This window comes from Onychostruthus taczanowskii, unplaced genomic scaffold (assembly GCF_017590055.1).
Source record: "Onychostruthus taczanowskii isolate IOZ18803 unplaced genomic scaffold, ASM1759005v1 scaffold24, whole genome shotgun sequence".
Classification (NCBI taxonomy): domain Eukaryota; kingdom Metazoa; phylum Chordata; class Aves; order Passeriformes; family Passeridae; genus Onychostruthus; species Onychostruthus taczanowskii.
In genome coordinates, this window is record NW_024499684.1 from 1,376,009 (window position 1) to 1,393,542 (window position 17,534).

The window sequence follows — 17,534 nt, forward strand, 5'->3', positions numbered from 1 at the left end:
GTGCTTTTTGAGGAGCAGTGCTGGCTCTGGCTGTGTCCCCCACCGAGGGGACCCCCGGTGTCCCCAGCCCATCAGGTGTGTGGCTGATGGACCCTTTGGCCATGCCAGGGTGGGCATCCCAACCATTCCTCTGGCTCAGCAGCAGCCTGGCCCTTGGAAATCTTCCCAGCTCCTTCAGGAGCTCTGGATCAGGTTCATACCAGGTAATCACACTGCAGAAGATCAATGGCTTATGAATATCCACGGGAAATCAGCTTGCTGGGCTGTGTGTGCCTGCGGGGATGGAACCCAGGCTGCTCCTGCGGAGGGGCTCCGTGCATGGAGGATTTGAGCGAGCTCACTGCCCCGAGTGTGTGTTAAATTCGTGTGCACACACCGCTTGATTTGTTCTGAGGCTTTGCTGCTGTGAGTTGCAGATGCGAATCGAACAGCAGCGCGATCAAACCATCAGAGGCAGGGCGTTTTCCTGGCAGAATATTCAAAGGCTTGCAGCGGTTTGTTGTTCCAACGGCGACAAATTTTGTGGAAACTTTGTAAGAGAAGCGAGTTTTACCCTGTCGCTTCCCATTACCAGCGGGCTCTGAAGCCAGAGCCGCTCCACATAAAACAGCGCTTTAATGTCTCCGTGTCTTTATTAAAAAGTAAACTTTGATCGCTCTCATTTACCGCCGAGGCTGAGGTGCCTCCCCCTCCCCTGGCTGCGGTGGGGACCCCGTGACCTTCCATCCCCGTGACCTTTGTGCCTTTATTTTGCTTTCCCTTTGTCACCCCGCTCATATTTCCCCCATAAATTGGTTTGACTGCCGTTCTCCGCCGTAAATTCGGGAAGGCCGACGGGAGCGTCCCCGATTGCCGCTCTGCGGGCGGAGGAGAGCGGCGATCAGCTGAAGTAAATAAGGCTGTAAAATATCAAGAGTGTGATTTTCCCTGGCATCTGCATAAAACCCCCGGCACGTGCGGGTGTTGTTTCCAATCGCGCCGGCGGTTTGTTCGCAATTCCCGTAATTTGATCGTGGCTGATGAAAAGCTGACAAGATTTCCACAGCGCCCCATTAGATGAAAGCAGCATGAAACCAGAGGTTAATCTGCAAACAGATTTTCCTGCTTATTACTCTAATGATTCCATCAGATTTGATGTAGCAGGCTGCGAGGCGTCTCTCGGCAGCAACAGTGTGCTCGGGTTTGATCTCGGTGCTCATTAAATGATGGAGTAATTTGGGTGACCTCTGCCCAGGTGCACATCTCCTCATAATTGCACGGCATTCTGATGGGGAAATTACTGGCGAGAACCCCGAGTATTCATCCCGCTTTCCGAGTGGAAAAACTAACAAAAGAAATATTGCATTAATTTTCAAATGATGATATTACATTTAGTGCCTGGGCCCCATATATCAAAATCTGAGAACTGCTCAGTTACTCGCTGCTCTTAATCTTAATGGTATCTGTGGATGTCAAGGGCATGGAGGAAATTAAATCGGAAAGTGCAGATAGACCTAAGAAGACATTATCTCTTGATGATTGCAGTTTTGATAGGTATTTCAGTGAATTTCATTTTCGCAGAATGGTGGAAGATGAGTTAGCCACCAGATTTTCTCATTTTTCTTCCCCGTGATTTATGTGAGTTGAGTATAAAACTTTTTATGGGAGCGCGGTTACGGCGGATGAGAGGTAAATTAATGCACTGGGTTTCCATCTCGGCCCGGCGCGCGATTGTCAGAGCTGTACATACGTAATGGGGCCCATCATTATTCAGGGTTGTTTACATTCAAAATATGTAATGAAATCTGTTCAGAATAATGAGGGAAATAAAAGTTTAGAAAATTGTAAAGGTCATGAAGTTTGAGAAATGATGCAATGCTCCCAAAATAACATTTAGGCAATATAAATTACATTATTATGCACCAACTCTGCCTTATAGAGACATGAAGATAAAGTGCTTTCGACGAGTAAAATGCTGTTAGTGCTCTCTGAAGTATGAGAATGTGTAAAGTGTTTCTGATTTCATATTCTGGTTTTGTGCATATTGTGGAAAAATATATAAAGGAACTTCACGGAGGGCAGTGGCTGCTGGGCTAGCCCCAAGTTTAAGTGCATTTCCTAAGGGTTTTCTCCAGCAAACAAACACTTTGGCAGAAGGGTAATTGATTTTTAATCTAATTATTGAGGCCACCGGCGAATTCATCTTTTTGGGGGGTCCTTGCTCCTCTTCTTTTGGGGATTTTGCGTGGAGATCTCTGTTCTGAATGTGTTTTATTGCAGGTGCTGAAGAGGGATCTTGCCACGATACTGAGATGAGGCATAAATTTGCCCAAATATCTGTGGTCTGCACCTAAAGTACAAATCTCTGCACCTTGGTTTTATGCAGGTGCTCCTCAGAATAATTATGTTTTGCCCTGCACATTTTATATTGTACTTATTTGTCAGAAGAAGGAGCCAAAGGCGTGAAACACAAGTCATTTTTGGGAAAGTTAAACCTGCAGATCTGTGCCAGCCCAAAAAACAGTGCAGTGGGGGTGAGTTATCATTGAGTCTGAGAGACAAGAGAAAATGCACTTTTATTCAAAGTATATCATCTTGATTAGGTTCAGGTTAATTCCTGTGTAATTAGGCATGATTTGGACTAGATTATCAGATTATTTTGAAACTGAGTGCTGATTTAGAATCCACTGGATCCTTGTGATATTTGAAATGCTTTTCATTAAAAAATTTTTTTTCCTGTTATTTTCCAATTGCTGCATTTCAATGCAGAGGTTCCAGAGGGGGTGGGATTCCTTTTTTTCTGAGAAATTCTAATTTATTTAGAGAAAACGTCTCTCTTAGTGGAAAAAGTAAAGCAGTAATTCAAGTATTAACTGCTCCTTTTGTTAATTAATGCCTTTTACCTGTTGGTTGTGCTCCTGCTTTTCCAGCCAGTCCAGCCTTGGCTGGAGCTGCTTCCAAAGCAGTTTATGATGTGTTAATTAAAATTTTTCATTTCAGAACCTGCATTTATCTGCTGCTATTTTTATGTTCTCCCATGTCTTTGTTACAACATAATGCAGCAAAAATTTGAAACAGTGATAAAAGATAAAAATACATATTTAAAAGTTAAATATTAATACTTTTGTAATTTTTGTAAGCTGTGGGGATCTTTCTACCTTTAATTTTTAAAGGTTCAAGTAGGAAATAGATTAATTTATGGAATAATGATTGGATGATGTTGATGCAAAAAATCTCTCTTCTGTCAGCTCTCTATCAGAATGTTGAATTTTTGGTGATTGTGGCTATATTTCCATGCAAATGTAAATCAAAGGGATGATATTCCAGACTGCAAGGAAATAAATAGAGGGAGGTAATTTTTTAGCCTTTAGTGCAATATTATCCATATTTCCTCTCTTATTGAAGAACCCATGCAGAGTTTTGTGGCTGTTTAAGTTTAACACTTCCAGGAATTTTTCCTTTCAAGCAGACCTGGATTTACCAATTAATTTTTTAAAATCTTATTTACATCTCTCCCTCTTTCTGCTGAGTGTTTAATCCATTTTGCTGTATCCACTCCCAGTAGGAAGGCCTTTTTCCTTGCTTTTTCTCAGGAATATTCACTAAAATGAGTGCATTGTTGTTTTCTGGTCCTTTTAAAGGAGCCCTTGCTGCAAAAACTGCTTTAAATCCCAAAAATCCCATCCGTGTGCCCGAGCCTCCTGGGTTATTTGCCTCAGCCATTCCCTCCTGCCTTTGATTTGCTTCCAGCAATCCATTGTTGCTTATTCCTGACATTTTGGGTTGGTTTTAGTGGAAACAAGATGGGATTTTTCCACCCACCTGGAGATCCTGGGTTGAGCCCACCTCGCTCTGGGAAGTGGCTCCTGCTGAGGTGGAGTGGAATGAAAAATCCACAATTTAAGTTAACAAATCCAAATGTTTTAGTGGCCGTGTGTGTCCTGGATTGAGAGGAGGAGAGGATTTGGGGAATCCTCAGCTCGAAGTGCTGCTGGTGTTTGGGGTCACTTGCAGGTGTTGTCCCTCTGATCCCAAATTTGAGTGAAAATTCCCTTGGATGGAGAGCTCAGAGTCCGAATATCCTGTGGTGTTTTAGCAGGAAATTTGGGCATTCCATTCAGAGCTGGGATTTTACAGTTCCTCACTGGGCTCCGAATTTCAGGATTGGGCCTTGTCATTGTTGGCTCTCTCCTTCCCAGTTTTGGTAAATTGGCAATCCTGGAGGAGGAGAACTTAGGGAAAGTTTTCTGTCCTTCCTGTCAATGTTCCAATGTTTTTTCCTGGCTCTGGCTGGAGGAGCCACATTCCATAGCCAGGCTCTCCCTTCACTGTGGTGTTGGTGTCTAATTAAGATGGACTCTTCCCTTCATCACTGGTCACATTTTCGGTGGCCTTTGCATAAATTAAAATTTCAGCTTTTCTGCCCATTGTTTTGGTTAATGATTTCCCTTTCCTGATTAGTCCATCCCTGATGCTGGATTCTTTATTTCTGTTGAAATACCAAGAGCATCTGTGAATTCCATGGACAAAATTTGCCATTATTCCATGTTTTGCATGATTTTTCTCCACTTACAGTTCACTTTGATAAATTTAAGATGATTTTTTTGGGAGCAGGTGAATCTGTATCCACTCAGGACACTCTTACCATAGCCTAGTCCTGGGTAGTGTTGTTGATTAATTGTATCAGAGGAAAAACTCAGACAGAAATGTAATTTTACCATCCAATCTTTTCAACAGATTTATGTGTGAAAATGCAGGGGTTTAATTCAAATAGTGCCAGATGTGCTTATTATATTTCTGTGCTATTAATTCAGATTAGGGATTCTTCTGTGGGATTTTATTTTTGTTTTTAATGTGAAAACTGTTCCTCTGTCAGTCTGGAATTGACACCCTCAAAGACTTATATAAGGAAAATATTACAACTGCAAATTCTCCATCTCCTTTGGTTTTATTTTTATTTTAGTCTTTTATTCTCCTCTGAAGTGTCTTCTTAGACAAATAAGTATTTTCAGTTTCTTTATTAATTTTGTTTTTTTAATCACCCAAAGAGGAGTAAATGGCAGGAAAGGATTGCAGCATTCCTATGATAAACCTGTCCCACAATCTTTTCCATAATTTGATCAAAATCTGTTTAAAAGCTGGCTGGGCTTAGGCTCCTTTGTTGCTCTCTCCTGTTGGGATTTGCTGGAAGTGGGATGGATAAAATTGCAGGTGGAGGCAGGCCCCTGACTTACAGAATAAATTCAAATATAATTTTAGGTGTATCCCCTCTGTTTGATTTCTTCCCCTCACTGACATTTGAGGTCTCTTTCTGCTGCCCACAGCCCCAAACTGGGATTTCTCTGCAAGCCAAACATGGAATTAAGGTTTCAGGTAGCAGGTTTTCCTGGGAATGGGGAAGGCTGGATGTGTCTTTATCAAATACAGAGAGAAAATAATTGTGTAAAAACCCCCAAAATTGATCACCATCACCAGAAGTTTGTTGGGCTTTTATCCAGATGTTTTGAGACAGGAAAGTCCTGCAGGTAAATTTTTTCCCAGCAGTGTCAGGGATGAGCAGGAGGAGTGGAACCTGTCCAGTTTTAGCACATCTCAGCCATTTTCCATAGGAAATTCCATAATGATAGAAATTCATAAAGGCAGCATTGCAACTCAAACTGCTGGCAGCCTCATGACCTGCTGGAATCCTGGGATAAAAGTTTTCCAGGGCTGCCAAGAGCCACGTGCTGTGCTCCACAAAATTCCCAGTGGCTGGCTCCAGCAGAAACTTGGACTCTCTCTATAAACTTCATGTTTCTCAATTTTTTTTCCTCAGTGTTCTCAAGTTTTGACTTTAATATTGTTTCCTCTGTCAAGAACATGTACCATTCATCCAAAATAGCAGGAATAATTTTAAAAAATACATTCTAAAGCTGAATTCAAGTGTTTTAATCTATTAATTAATTGACAAGCTGAATCTCCCTTGAAATGGAATATTTGGGAAGCCAACCATGGCTCTCCTGCCCATCACACTCAGCACTTGTTTTGTGGAGCTGTGAGTGGCAAGCAGCTTTTGTGGGGATTTTTACACAAAACCTACCAAATTTCAAGTTGTGAGTCTGGTTTAGTGTAATTTTATTAAAATAACTATTTATGAAAGGAGTAGTGATGGAATGCAGTGGATGAACTGCAAAGAAATACAAGTTAAGGGTTGTGCTGTGTCTTCATAAATCAGCTGCCATTAAAAATTGAATGGTCCAATCCAATTTTTGCCTGAAATATTGAAAGCAGTTATTAATCCACAGGGGTGTTTCTGGTTGATGGTGTCCTATGGAATCCCATACTTTTCTGAGCTGGGATTCCAGTGTCTCACCAGGCACTTTTGGACACGTGTAAAATTCATTGCTGGGGATGACCTTGGGTCATTTTACAGTGTGCTTGTTAAGGAATTTTAGGGAATTCCTCTCCTTCTTTTACAGTCAGTGGGCTCCTTCACCAGCTGCCACTAGAAATACTTTTATTTTTCCTTTTACTCTCTTTGAATTCTCTTCCTTCTGTGTTGTGCTGAAGACCATAAGGAAAGTACAAGGGTTTATTTTGCTCAACATCACTCTTGGTAATGCTTCCTCCACCAATCGTTTCACCATTTTGAAGTTTCCTGAGGCTCTTGCTGAATTTTTTCACTTAATGGTCCCCTGAATCAATACTGACCTCGGGTAGCTGCTTGTTCTCACACATTGCTCCCGGCTTGTTTGAGGCTCTAATTGTGGTTTTCAGCTGAAATCCCCTCTGTCCTTTCTTCTCCGAGTGCTGGCCTCATCCACCAGTTGGAGAGATGTTTTCTGGGGCCAAGGCAGTCGCCTTTATTTCAGAATCCTCTTTTCACTCCTTGGCTGGGGCTTATTGATTGATGAAAAGGTGTCTGTGCCGAGTTCTCCCGTGGAGTAATTAACACCTGGGGCGAGGGCAAAGGGGAAGATGCCTCCAGAGCAACTGCCTGGGCTGCTCCCAGTGGGAGACTGCTGAGGAAAATAAGAATTTGAGTCTTCCCTCCCTTACACCAAGGAGGCACATCCATAACTCCATGGGAGGAGCAGGAAAAGGTGTTTGGAGCTCCTGAGAGCAGCGGGATCAGTTGTGGAGCTCCGTGTTTAGTGCTGGGAGTTCTGTGCAGCTGCTGCTGCTCTCTCCTCCTCCTCTGGAGCCTGCTTGGCGTTTGCTCTTCATGGAGCTCTTTGGGCCTGCTGGTGCTGGACACAGATATCCTAAAGCTGCCAGTGGAACATCCTTCTCCAGTCAGTGGCGCTGAACAGATGCGTGGCCAGCAAGAAGGGATCCAGGGATCTGAGAGATCCAGGGGTTTTTGGTTAAATATCTGAAGTGGATAACTGCTGTAGGAGTAGGAAATTGTGTTTTGGGGATGCCAGAGCCCACCTGATGCATGAGGTGCACAAAGACTTGGGCTGTTCACGTGCAGACGTGAGCACAGGTGGTGTTTGACACCAAATACTTTTCCTTCTCTGCTTGTCCAGCAAAGTTTTGCCAAACTCAACTAATGCTGGTGGGATTTTTTAGATTTACAATTGTCATGGAATGGAGAAACCACAAACTGAAGTAAAGCTTCTCTGAAACTGAAGCTGGGCAAGTTGGTTCTGGATAAAAAGCAGATCTTTCCCTTCCTCTTCTCCTGTGACCTACTGAAGATGCCAGAACAGATTGCAGTGATTAGTTCATGGCAAGAAGAAGAAATGAGAAGATAATTTATGATAAATTTTAAAATGTTTCTTGCTGCCACCAGGGTTAGTGGTCAGGTCTGATGGTAGGATCCATATTGCAGCTATAATAATAAAAAATTCTGCCCAGTAGTTTTGGATTTATGCAAACAGCGAAAATCTGAACTAAAAATCGATCTCTATACAACCAAAATGTGGATCTTCATTTAAATTACATTTAATGCAGCATCTCTCCTATTGGAAGGAGCAGTATTTTGGATTTATGCAAACAGCAAAAATCTGAACTAAAAATAATCGATCTCTATACAACCAAAATGTGGATCTTCATTTAAATTACATTTAATGCAGCATCTCTCCTATTGGAAGGAGCAGTCTGTAAATTCTTGGAGTAGAAAGGGAATTGTTCTGTCATTGTCAGCCTCTCCTCATGGGTGTGGATGAGGGTGGTGAGGCCATGCAGAGCATCACCAGTTGGGACATTGATGGCAAAGAGCTCTGCCTAATTAAAATCATGGAATCATGGCATGGTTTGGGTTGGAAGGGATCTTAAATCCCATCCCATCCCCTGCTGTGGGCAGGGACACCTTCCACTGTCCCAGGCTGCTCCACGCCCTATCCAACCTGACCTTGGGCACTGCCAGGGATCCAGGGGCAGCCACAGCTTCTCTTGTCTGAATTTTCCTATTTAATTTTCCCTTTTGCAGCCATTTAGGCTCTTGAGAAGAGTTTCCCAAGCTGCAAAACGCCACCAAAAATTCCCGTCAGGTTTTGTTTTTAGCGCCGAGCAGAAACCTCCCAAACTTCTCTGACACTTCCAGAAATAATCAACTTCTGAACTCCGTGACAAATAGGGTTTGTGTATCAATTTAGCTGTGGCAACGTTTGAGTGGCTTCACATTGAGAGGGATGGCAAAGGCATTGGACGCAGTGCAACATCACTGGGGTGATTAGCATAGTGGGGCCACAGCCAACATTGTGCTCCTCAAGCCAACAGATGTGCAGCAATACCTTCAGGAGAGGGAAAATCACCCCAGATAAGAGCAAAGTGTGAAAAACTCGCCGCATTAATCACGTTAAAGCCAGTTTTGGGGCGTTTTGTGGAGCTGTGCGTTTGTGTGGAACAGGGTCACCCAGGAGCCAGGCAGGATTTGGGGTTGGAGGGCTGGGAGAGGAGCTGGGCGTGGGCTGGTCATGGTGCCAGCTCGTGGGGATGCTGCTTTGGGTCAGTTCTGAACATTTCCTTGATAATTCCTCCCTCAGTGTTTCCAGTCTGGGAGTTCTGTGGCTGGTGTGGAGGCAGGAGCTCTCTGGGGGTGGGAATGTCCCATGGAGTGTCCCATGGAGTGTCCAGTGTCCAACCAGGTGTGAGCTGATCCATCCTCTCTTGCAGACTCCTGCTGAACAGGCCAAAGCCAGGCTGCAGCTGGTTCTGGAGGCAGCTGGTGAGTAAATGACAATCTTCAACACTTTGCTTCATTTTTGGGCTGTCAGGTGGGATTTTATCCCTTTGTGTTTGGCAGATGCTGATCCCGTTCTCCGTAGCTCACTTAAATTGCAGGTTAAAGTGAAATTGGTTTGCATCATTGTTGGTACTTAGTAAAGCCCTTTAAGGATATAAAAATAAGCCTTTTTTTACACTAAAACCTCATGTTTGTCCTCTGGCTCTTGCTGCTACTGAGACATTATTCTGTGCTCTCAACATTTTGATTTTTTTTTTTTTTGCAATTTTCTTTATGTTTTAGCATTGTTTTAAATCAGTACAAGTATATACATATATATTTTCCCCCCCTCTTTTGGAAACCCTTTTGTGAGGAATCTCCTCACATTGCTGATGTATTTCTTTTTTCCAAAATCCATCCAGCCTTTTGCATTGTCTTTCTTCCAATACATTCCTTGTTCTCCAGAACTTTTAATAAATCTTTGAAGCATGTAATTATGAAATGGATGTGACAGCCCTGACCTCAAAAGCACAATTTGTGTATTCTGCTGCCATCGATCACATCTCATTTTTTAATTTCACACCTGGGAGATGTACAAAAGATAACTGAGGGTTGTATATCATTGTGACCTGGGCTCCAAAATTTTCCAAAGCTTATCAAAGGTCTGTGACATTATTAAATTTAAATATCCACCACTGAGGGCTGAATCTTAGATTGAAGCTGCAGGTTGTTCATAAGGAACAGAAGAGATTTAATATCTTTGTGTCTCTTACAATCCAAAATACAGAATTAAGTTCCTTCCTGGCTTTATTCAAGTCTTGGTCATCGCAGGCATTTATGGGATCATCCCCCACCTTCTTCCCCAAGTCCTGCATTCAGTCAATTAAATTTAATTTTTATTTAATTGCTGTGAGAAGAGGCTGCAAATGTTGGTAAATGTTGTTTCAATATATTTTTGTGTGTTTACTCCTTGCAAAATCAGCACCTTTTAGTCTTCAAACTTAAAAATAAATTTCTGCCGAGCCATTACCTAGCAGCTTTTTGAGGAGCTGGGGCTCAGCAGGTTCATTGCTGCTGTGGTGATGTTCTGTTTGAATATAACTGAAATTAATTCTGTACTTCAGTAATGGGGAGTAGAGCTGTTGCTGGTGTGCACAGGGCTCTGTGCAGGCTCCATCCCAAGCTTGGGAATGAGCTCATGGAATATCTGTGCACGTTGTAGGGATTGCCCCAACCCCACTGAGCAGGACTGGGAGGCTGTGCTGTGTTCCCAGTGGATTGTCCGTGGATCTGGTGTTGAAGAGATGCTGCTCCTCCCTGGTTTGGACAGGCAAAGCAGGAGCTCCAAATCACCTGCAGGGGTTGTAGGGACACTGGGGACATCCCTGCTGACATGGTGGAATCATGGAATGGTTTGGGCTTTAAATCCCATCCATCCCACCCCTGCCATGGCAGGGACATCACTGTCCCAGCCCCAGTGTCCAACCTGGCCTGGGACACTGCCAGGGATCTAGGGGCAACCACAGATGCTCTTGAATTCCCTGTTTGTATTTCCCTGTCTAAATTTCCCTTGTGGAGATATTTAGGATCTTGAGAAAACCTGCTTTTAGAATTTAACCTAGATTTTTTTTTAGAAAATAGCAGCTGCTGTCTCTGAAAGGCAGAAATCAGCAAGTAGTAAAACAGGCTCTTACTATTGAGATATTTTTTTCCCCTGGTGTATTTGGGGATAGGAATTGTGGCTCTGGTCTCTCATTAGGAGAGCAGGTAAAATAAAAAATACTCACCTGTGTCTGTGGGGGAGGAGGGTAAGATGGCCATTTTTATATTTAGGTTGTACAGTGATTAGGAAGTTTCTCTCCAAGTCCTGCATTCGTGCTGACTTCATTAAATTTATTTTTTTTTAAGTGTAGATTAATGTCAGTGTTTTGTTCTCATTAAGCAGGGCTATATTGGGAGATAGTCAAACACTTTAATTATTGAGACAACTGAGTTTTGATTTATAAAACCCTTCATTCCTCAGAAATTTTTATAACTATATAACTATAGTTATATATATATATATATATATATAACTATATATATAGTTACATAGTTATATATAACTATATATATAGTTATATCTATATATAGTTACATAGTTATATTTAACTATATATATAATTATATATATAGTTAAATATAACTATATATATAGTTATATCTATATATAGTTACATAGTTATATATAACTATATATATATAGTTATATATATATATAACTAGCCAGCTATAACTTCATATTTTCATGATTTATTGAATTGAATTTATTGAATTACTGAGGTGCCAGGGAGCCTTTTTAGGCTCCTCTGACAACCTCCCACAAGTCGCCGTGCCCGAGCAGATGTTAAGCAGGCAATAGTTGAATGTTAATTTGGAGAGGGTGGGATGTTTAAGCCCATCTGAAGTATGTTCCATGTGGGCCTTCCAGACTGAGCGACAATGCTTTGTCTCTTGGGAGAATTTCCAAGCTAAACCTCTTTCTTTTCCTCGCTCTATATGGACTCTCTCAAGTCAGTATAAAGCAGATCATCCCTGGGCTAAAGCTCTCCAGCTTTTGTTAGCGGGCTCTGTAGGGCTGTAATTAGGCCTCCTGGCAGGCCCTGCCGGCCAGTTAATGGTCATATGGAGTTTTTCTGAGGCAGACTGGCTTTGTGTAAATCCTTGCTCGCCATCTCCTTCTGGGTCACTTCCTACCAGGCCGGGGCTTTGTGCCCTGCCCCACGGGCGGACGGGGAGCAGCGTCCCCTGACCAGCGCCGGCTCCGGGAGCGCCGCACAATCCACCCGGATAATCCCCAGTGTAAACAGAGGATTTAGCTCAGCTTCTGTCACTTACAGTTGCCAAACCACTTGGGTGTCTGTGATTTCTTTCCCAGCCTTCATTACCGAGGCACGGAGAGGATGCGAGCTGGGGGTTTGTGCCGAGCGTGGCTCCCGGCGCTGGTTTTAGGGAGAAGTTTCAAATCCGAAATCCCAAGCTTAGGGCAAACCTCAGAACCTGAAAGCTGCTTAGTGCCTGTTGTAAATTATATGGCACCTGTGCTTTCTCATATAGATTAAAGTATGGATGAATATTGCCAAAATGTCAATAAATTCCCGTGGAATAGCACGGGGATGTTTCAAACTATCGACGCTGCCGCCCCTTCCAAAGGGCTCCGGGAGCTTTTCCATGGTGCTAAGCAGAAATTTCTTACTCTCCATATAAAGACGATGACAAAAGGCAATTGATCTGGATTTTCAAAGGTCTAGAGTTGAAATAAGTGACTGATGTATTTTTGGGATCTGCATTTCAATCTGTGGCTGAAAGAGCAGTCAAGAATGGGGCGTTTTGTGCAAAGAATTCGCCGAGTTTGTTTAAAGGAAACTTCGGGACCGAGGCGCTAAATGTGAGGTGATGAAAATGGGGGAATACAAATCCCAAACATTTACCACTTATCAGATCCAATTCTGGATGTTGGATATTTAACTCCTCATCTTTGAATTACGCTATCAGTTTGCTGCCTTTAATTTTGTAGCCTGCATCTTTATTGGATTTTACATATTCCTCAAAGAGAAAATCATGGGGTACGATGAGTACCTCGGCCTTAACTGTGGCAAATACAAACGTTTTTTAGTTCTGACTGCTTTTTTTTAATCTACCCATTCTACCAGGAGTTATTGAGGAGAAAAAGCCTGATTTGCACTCAGTGCCTAATAAATATGGGCAAATATTCTCTGCTTTTGGGTATCAAAATGGCTCATAACAGATGTGGCTGAAAGGACCACATACGTGGACTGTATGATTTTAGTCTGGTGGAACTAATAGGATCACTTGCTACTTTATAGATTCTTGCTTTTCTTTTACTTTAATAAAAACTGTTTAGTTAAATAGGTTGGCCTCTGTTTTGCTCTTTTCTAGCTATGCAAAGCAGTGAGGCGGGCAGGTGGCAACAAGTATGAGAAATTTCCTTTTATTGGGGCTTCTTTTCAACTGCCAAATTTATCAAATGTTTATGGATTTCTCGTTTTGATGATGGTTTTCTTTCAGTTTTCTTATTTGTGTTCTTTCCACTGAGAACTCGCTGGCTTAAATTTAAATTTCTAATTATGCAATGAATTTTAGGAGGGTGGATGACATGTGCTACTATATACACACAAAGAATGAAATAATATTTAAAATATTTTACTTGTTCTGTGGAAATTGAAAGCAGGCTTTAAAAATAATTCTTGCCCCAGAAATTGTAAGAATTTAAACTTTTAACAAGCTTAAAAGTTCTGAATATGGAAAAAAATATTCAGTTGCTGTGTAGGTTTGATTTAGTATAAAATACTAATTTTTATCAATTTCAAATATTTGTTTTGAGTAGTGGCAGTTGACACTTTAGATAATTGAATTTTGCTTCTATTTATATAAAAATCTCTCTTTGGAGAGCAAAGGAATCTTTCTTGAATCATGTTTTCTTTTTTGACTCATGTTTGAATCATCAAATTCTTCCTTGAATCATGTTTTCTCTTTGTCACAAATGTGGATGGAGGTGCTACAGAGTGTTTTGAGGGTGTTTTGTGGAGCATTTTCTGAACCCCCACCATGGAGAGGAATTTTCATCCCTTGTGAGTCTTCACCAGTTTGGGAAGTTTGTTCTGTTCCCTGTGCCAAAGGAAAATAAACTGGAATTTCCTTGGGAAGAGCCTCAGCAGTGATGGCCCAAACACCTTCTCTTCATGTCCTGCTCTAGGGCCACCTGAGGTTCCAGAATTAGGGAACCTCAGGTGGCCCTAGAGAGAATTATGGTTTGGGTTGGAAGGACCTTAAATCCCACCCAGTGCCACCCCTGCCATGGCAGGGACACCTCCCCCTGTCCCAGGTGCTCCAGCCTCAGGGTCCAACCTGGCCTTGGGCACTGCCAGGGATCCAGGGGCAGCCACAGCTGCTCTGGCAATTCCAGCCCAGCCAGGAATTCCCAATCTCCCATCCATGCCTGCCCTCTGGCAGTGGAGCCATTCCCTGTGTCCTGTCCCTCCATCCTTGTCCCCAGTCCCTCTCCAGCTCTCCTGGAGCCCCTCCAGGCTCTGAGCTCTCCCTGGATCCTTCTCCTCTCCTGGCTCCAGAGGGGAGGTTTATCCTGCTCTTGGACACCAGCTAATTTAGGAAATCCAGCTGATTATGGAGTTAATGAACCCAGTTTTTAGGTCAACTGCTGATTCCTGCTCAGCAGATTTTGGTGTCAAAACCCATTTCAGTGACAGCATCAGGAGAAAGAACACTTGTAAGAGCTCTCAGCTGTAGAAGAATTAAGCAATAATTTAAAAATCAAGGTGTGCATTAGAAGAAGTAGCTGTTTTTATATTATATGTTTGATGGGAATTTCAGGTATTTTAAGACTGAATTTCAGAAAATTCAGGAAGTTTTTGAGCTCACCTGGGTGCTCCACACCCATGAGCTTCACAGCCAAGCTGGACAGAGACATTTCTTCAGCCATTCCTTGCCCCTGAGCTCTTGGCAGAGCTTCATAATCTCATTAGAGTTCTGAAAAAAATGAGAATTTCTGCACACAAAATGACAACTGTAGAAAAAGGAGTCTTTCTCCAATTAATTGCTTTTTAAACATATTAAGGGTGTTGTCTTTACAAAATTTGTGATTTCTGATGTGCAGCTGGTTTGTGGTGAGCAAAATAAACACTTGGATAATAATTAAATAAGATAAATAATTTAAATTAATTTGCAGGATTGCAGTAAAATACAGGATTTTAATTGAGTGTAGGTAGAGAATAAATGTGTTTGAAATGAAATAATTCACTTTTGCAATGTATAAAATTCTCTTGGTGTCTAAAAGCTGTTCTCTTCAGGGACCTCTTTTAGGTTCTTACAAGAAAATAAAAAAAATTGCTTTGAACCAGTTTTGTAGTATATCAATTTGTTTTTAGAGTAAGAAGCCAATGAGGAGTTGTAGGGATGCCATAGTATAAACCAGAGCCTGTAAGTAGAATTTAGAGGAACTTTATTAGTTAATGAACATTTATTGCCTTCAGAAATAATTCTAAAGCTTTTAGGATTTTTATTTTTTGGTAGGTTTTTATCCAAGGTTTTTTTTTTTTTTTTTTTTTTTTTTTTTTTTTTTTTTTTTTTTTTCGGCTCACAAAACATTTTGTTTTTAGAGTAAGAAGCCAATGAGGAGTTGTAGGGATGCCATAGTATAAACCAGAGCCTGTAAGTAGAATTTAGAGGAACTTTATTAGTTAATGAACATTTATTGCCTTCAGAAATAATTCTAAAGCTTTTAGGATTTTTATTTTTTGATAGGTTTTTATCCAAGGTTTTTTTGGTTTTTTTTTTTTTTTTTGTGGCACCAAAAGTATCTCAGGCTTACATGGTGCCTAATGGGTTTCTGTAATATTGCAGCATATGGGATCCAGGATTTTGATGCAAATCTCTGTGCTAATTATGTGCAGATGAATCTTGCAGGCCTGCTATTGATCTGCAGTCAAAGACAATTTTTCAGTTAGCTGAAGTTTTATATCAATTCATATTTAGCGACTTTGCTGTAATTTAGTTATCCACTGGTTTGGCTGTGCAAACCATATGTGGTCGTGGGGCTCGTTTGTTTTTAGCAAGTCTTTTGGGAAATGTTATTTCTTAGTACTGATGGGGAAATATTTAGTTCTGGTGTTTTACATGGTCTGTCACAGCCTCCTCTCTGTCCAGCTGCCCTCTGTGGGCTCTGCTCATCCAGGCATTCCCAGGAATGGGTGTCAGGAGTTTTGTGCTGACAGTTTCCCTCGTAACATCCTTGGATGTTTAGATTTTCCACAAGTGGAAGTGGAGAGTGTTTTTATCCACTCCAATCCAAATTCCAGTGGTGGATTTTACAGCCTGAATGCCCAGAAAAATGTTTTAAATTGCCCCATCTGCTCTGGCTGGTGCTGTTCTGGTGTTGGGGGCCTCCCTCATTTCCACATGGGAAGTGTGCTGGAATCATCTTGCTGAAAGGAACCTATGGATTAGGTTAAATTAAATTAATTACAAATCCCAGTGAGGGTGGGCAGGCCCAGGCTGCCCAGAGAAGCTGGGGCTGCTCCTGGATCCCTGGAAATGTCCAGGGCCAGGTGGGACACTGGGGCTTGGAGCACCTGGGACAGTGGGAGATGTCCCTGCCATGGCAGGGGTGGCACTGGCTGAGCTCTAGAGTCCCAACCCAAATAATTTCATCATTTTCTTAAAGTATTTTGCCAGAAGTAGAAATAACTCCCTGCTGGTTTTGTGCTTTCCCCATCCATCCTTTCAGGAGAACCTGGAATGCCAGCACAGGAGTTGAGCACTCATCCAGCACCTTGCTGTGTGCCTGCACCATCTCCTTGGAACTCCTGGATATTAATTTTCTCAGGGACAGTATTTAATATGGGTAATAACCCCCTTGTTTTAGTTATTGAAAGCCCATTTATCACAACTTTATTAAACATGGAGAACTAAGTGTGCCATTTTGGCCAAGTGCTTTCGCTCGCTCGTGTTCTCTTTGTTGCCCCAAATGAATGAAATTAGAACAAACAATCTCCGAGTCATTTGTAATCAAGCACTGATTAATGGACTTTGGTTTCACAGCCATTATTCATTCAAGAACACCTGATATCTTTCCCATAAACAAATCGTGTTTGTCCAAATTAAGAAATTAAATGAAGCATTTGATGAGTTTATGATTGACCCTTCCAACTCGGAGCCCATTAGTCAACGTCGTTATCATGCAAAAGCGCCTGACTAATGTGCTGCCTGAATGTGCTGTGTGGATTTATTATGATTTCTGATTAATGCCTGCTGCAAGCCAGACCACGGGATTGTAATAATTCCTTGATTTCCATTTGAGGGGCCGCTGAAGATTTTCATCTGTGATGAAATGCATTTGTGTCCCATTAGATTTAGGGATGATTATGAGGTGTCGGCCAGATAAATCTTAGCGTGGAGCAGAGGGTGCTTGGCAAGGGCTCTTCAGTCCTGGTGGGCTTTTTGTGAGGCTGCTGCCTGGCATTAGCAGGATTTTTGGGTGGTTTAAGGGGAGTTCTCAGACTTTTGCAAATGTGGGGGGTCATAGAGGTTGACAGAAACAAGATCCCCAACATATTTATATATGTGAAACATTTCTCCTCATACCTAAGAGGCTAATAAGAAAATGTTCTTTTATTTTCTTTTTGTTGTTGTTTTCTAAAGTATTTTCTTGAGAGCGTTTGGTAACTTCAGTGACTTGGACAGGATTTTATACAACATTTTCTGCAGAAATAATGCTCCTGAAAAGCAGATGTCAAACTGCTGTAATAGTAGGTTTTACCACTCCTCCAAATGTGAAGCAAGGCAAGTTCACTCCGAGTTAAATCTGCATCAGGTGATTTGAGCCCTG

At 41.9% G+C, this 17,534-nt stretch overlaps 1 protein-coding gene across 1 annotated transcript in view; it reads left to right on the forward strand.

Annotated features, from left to right (window-relative positions):
• RSRC1 (arginine and serine rich coiled-coil 1) overlaps window positions 1-17,534 on the forward strand; it is a 101,813-nt gene that overhangs the window by 52,221 nt on the left and 32,058 nt on the right. The window contains exon 6 of the mRNA XM_041406014.1: window positions 9,082-9,133. Within this exon, the coding sequence (XP_041261948.1) occupies window positions 9,082-9,133 (52 nt within the window). The remainder of the gene's footprint in view (window positions 1-9,081; window positions 9,134-17,534) is intronic.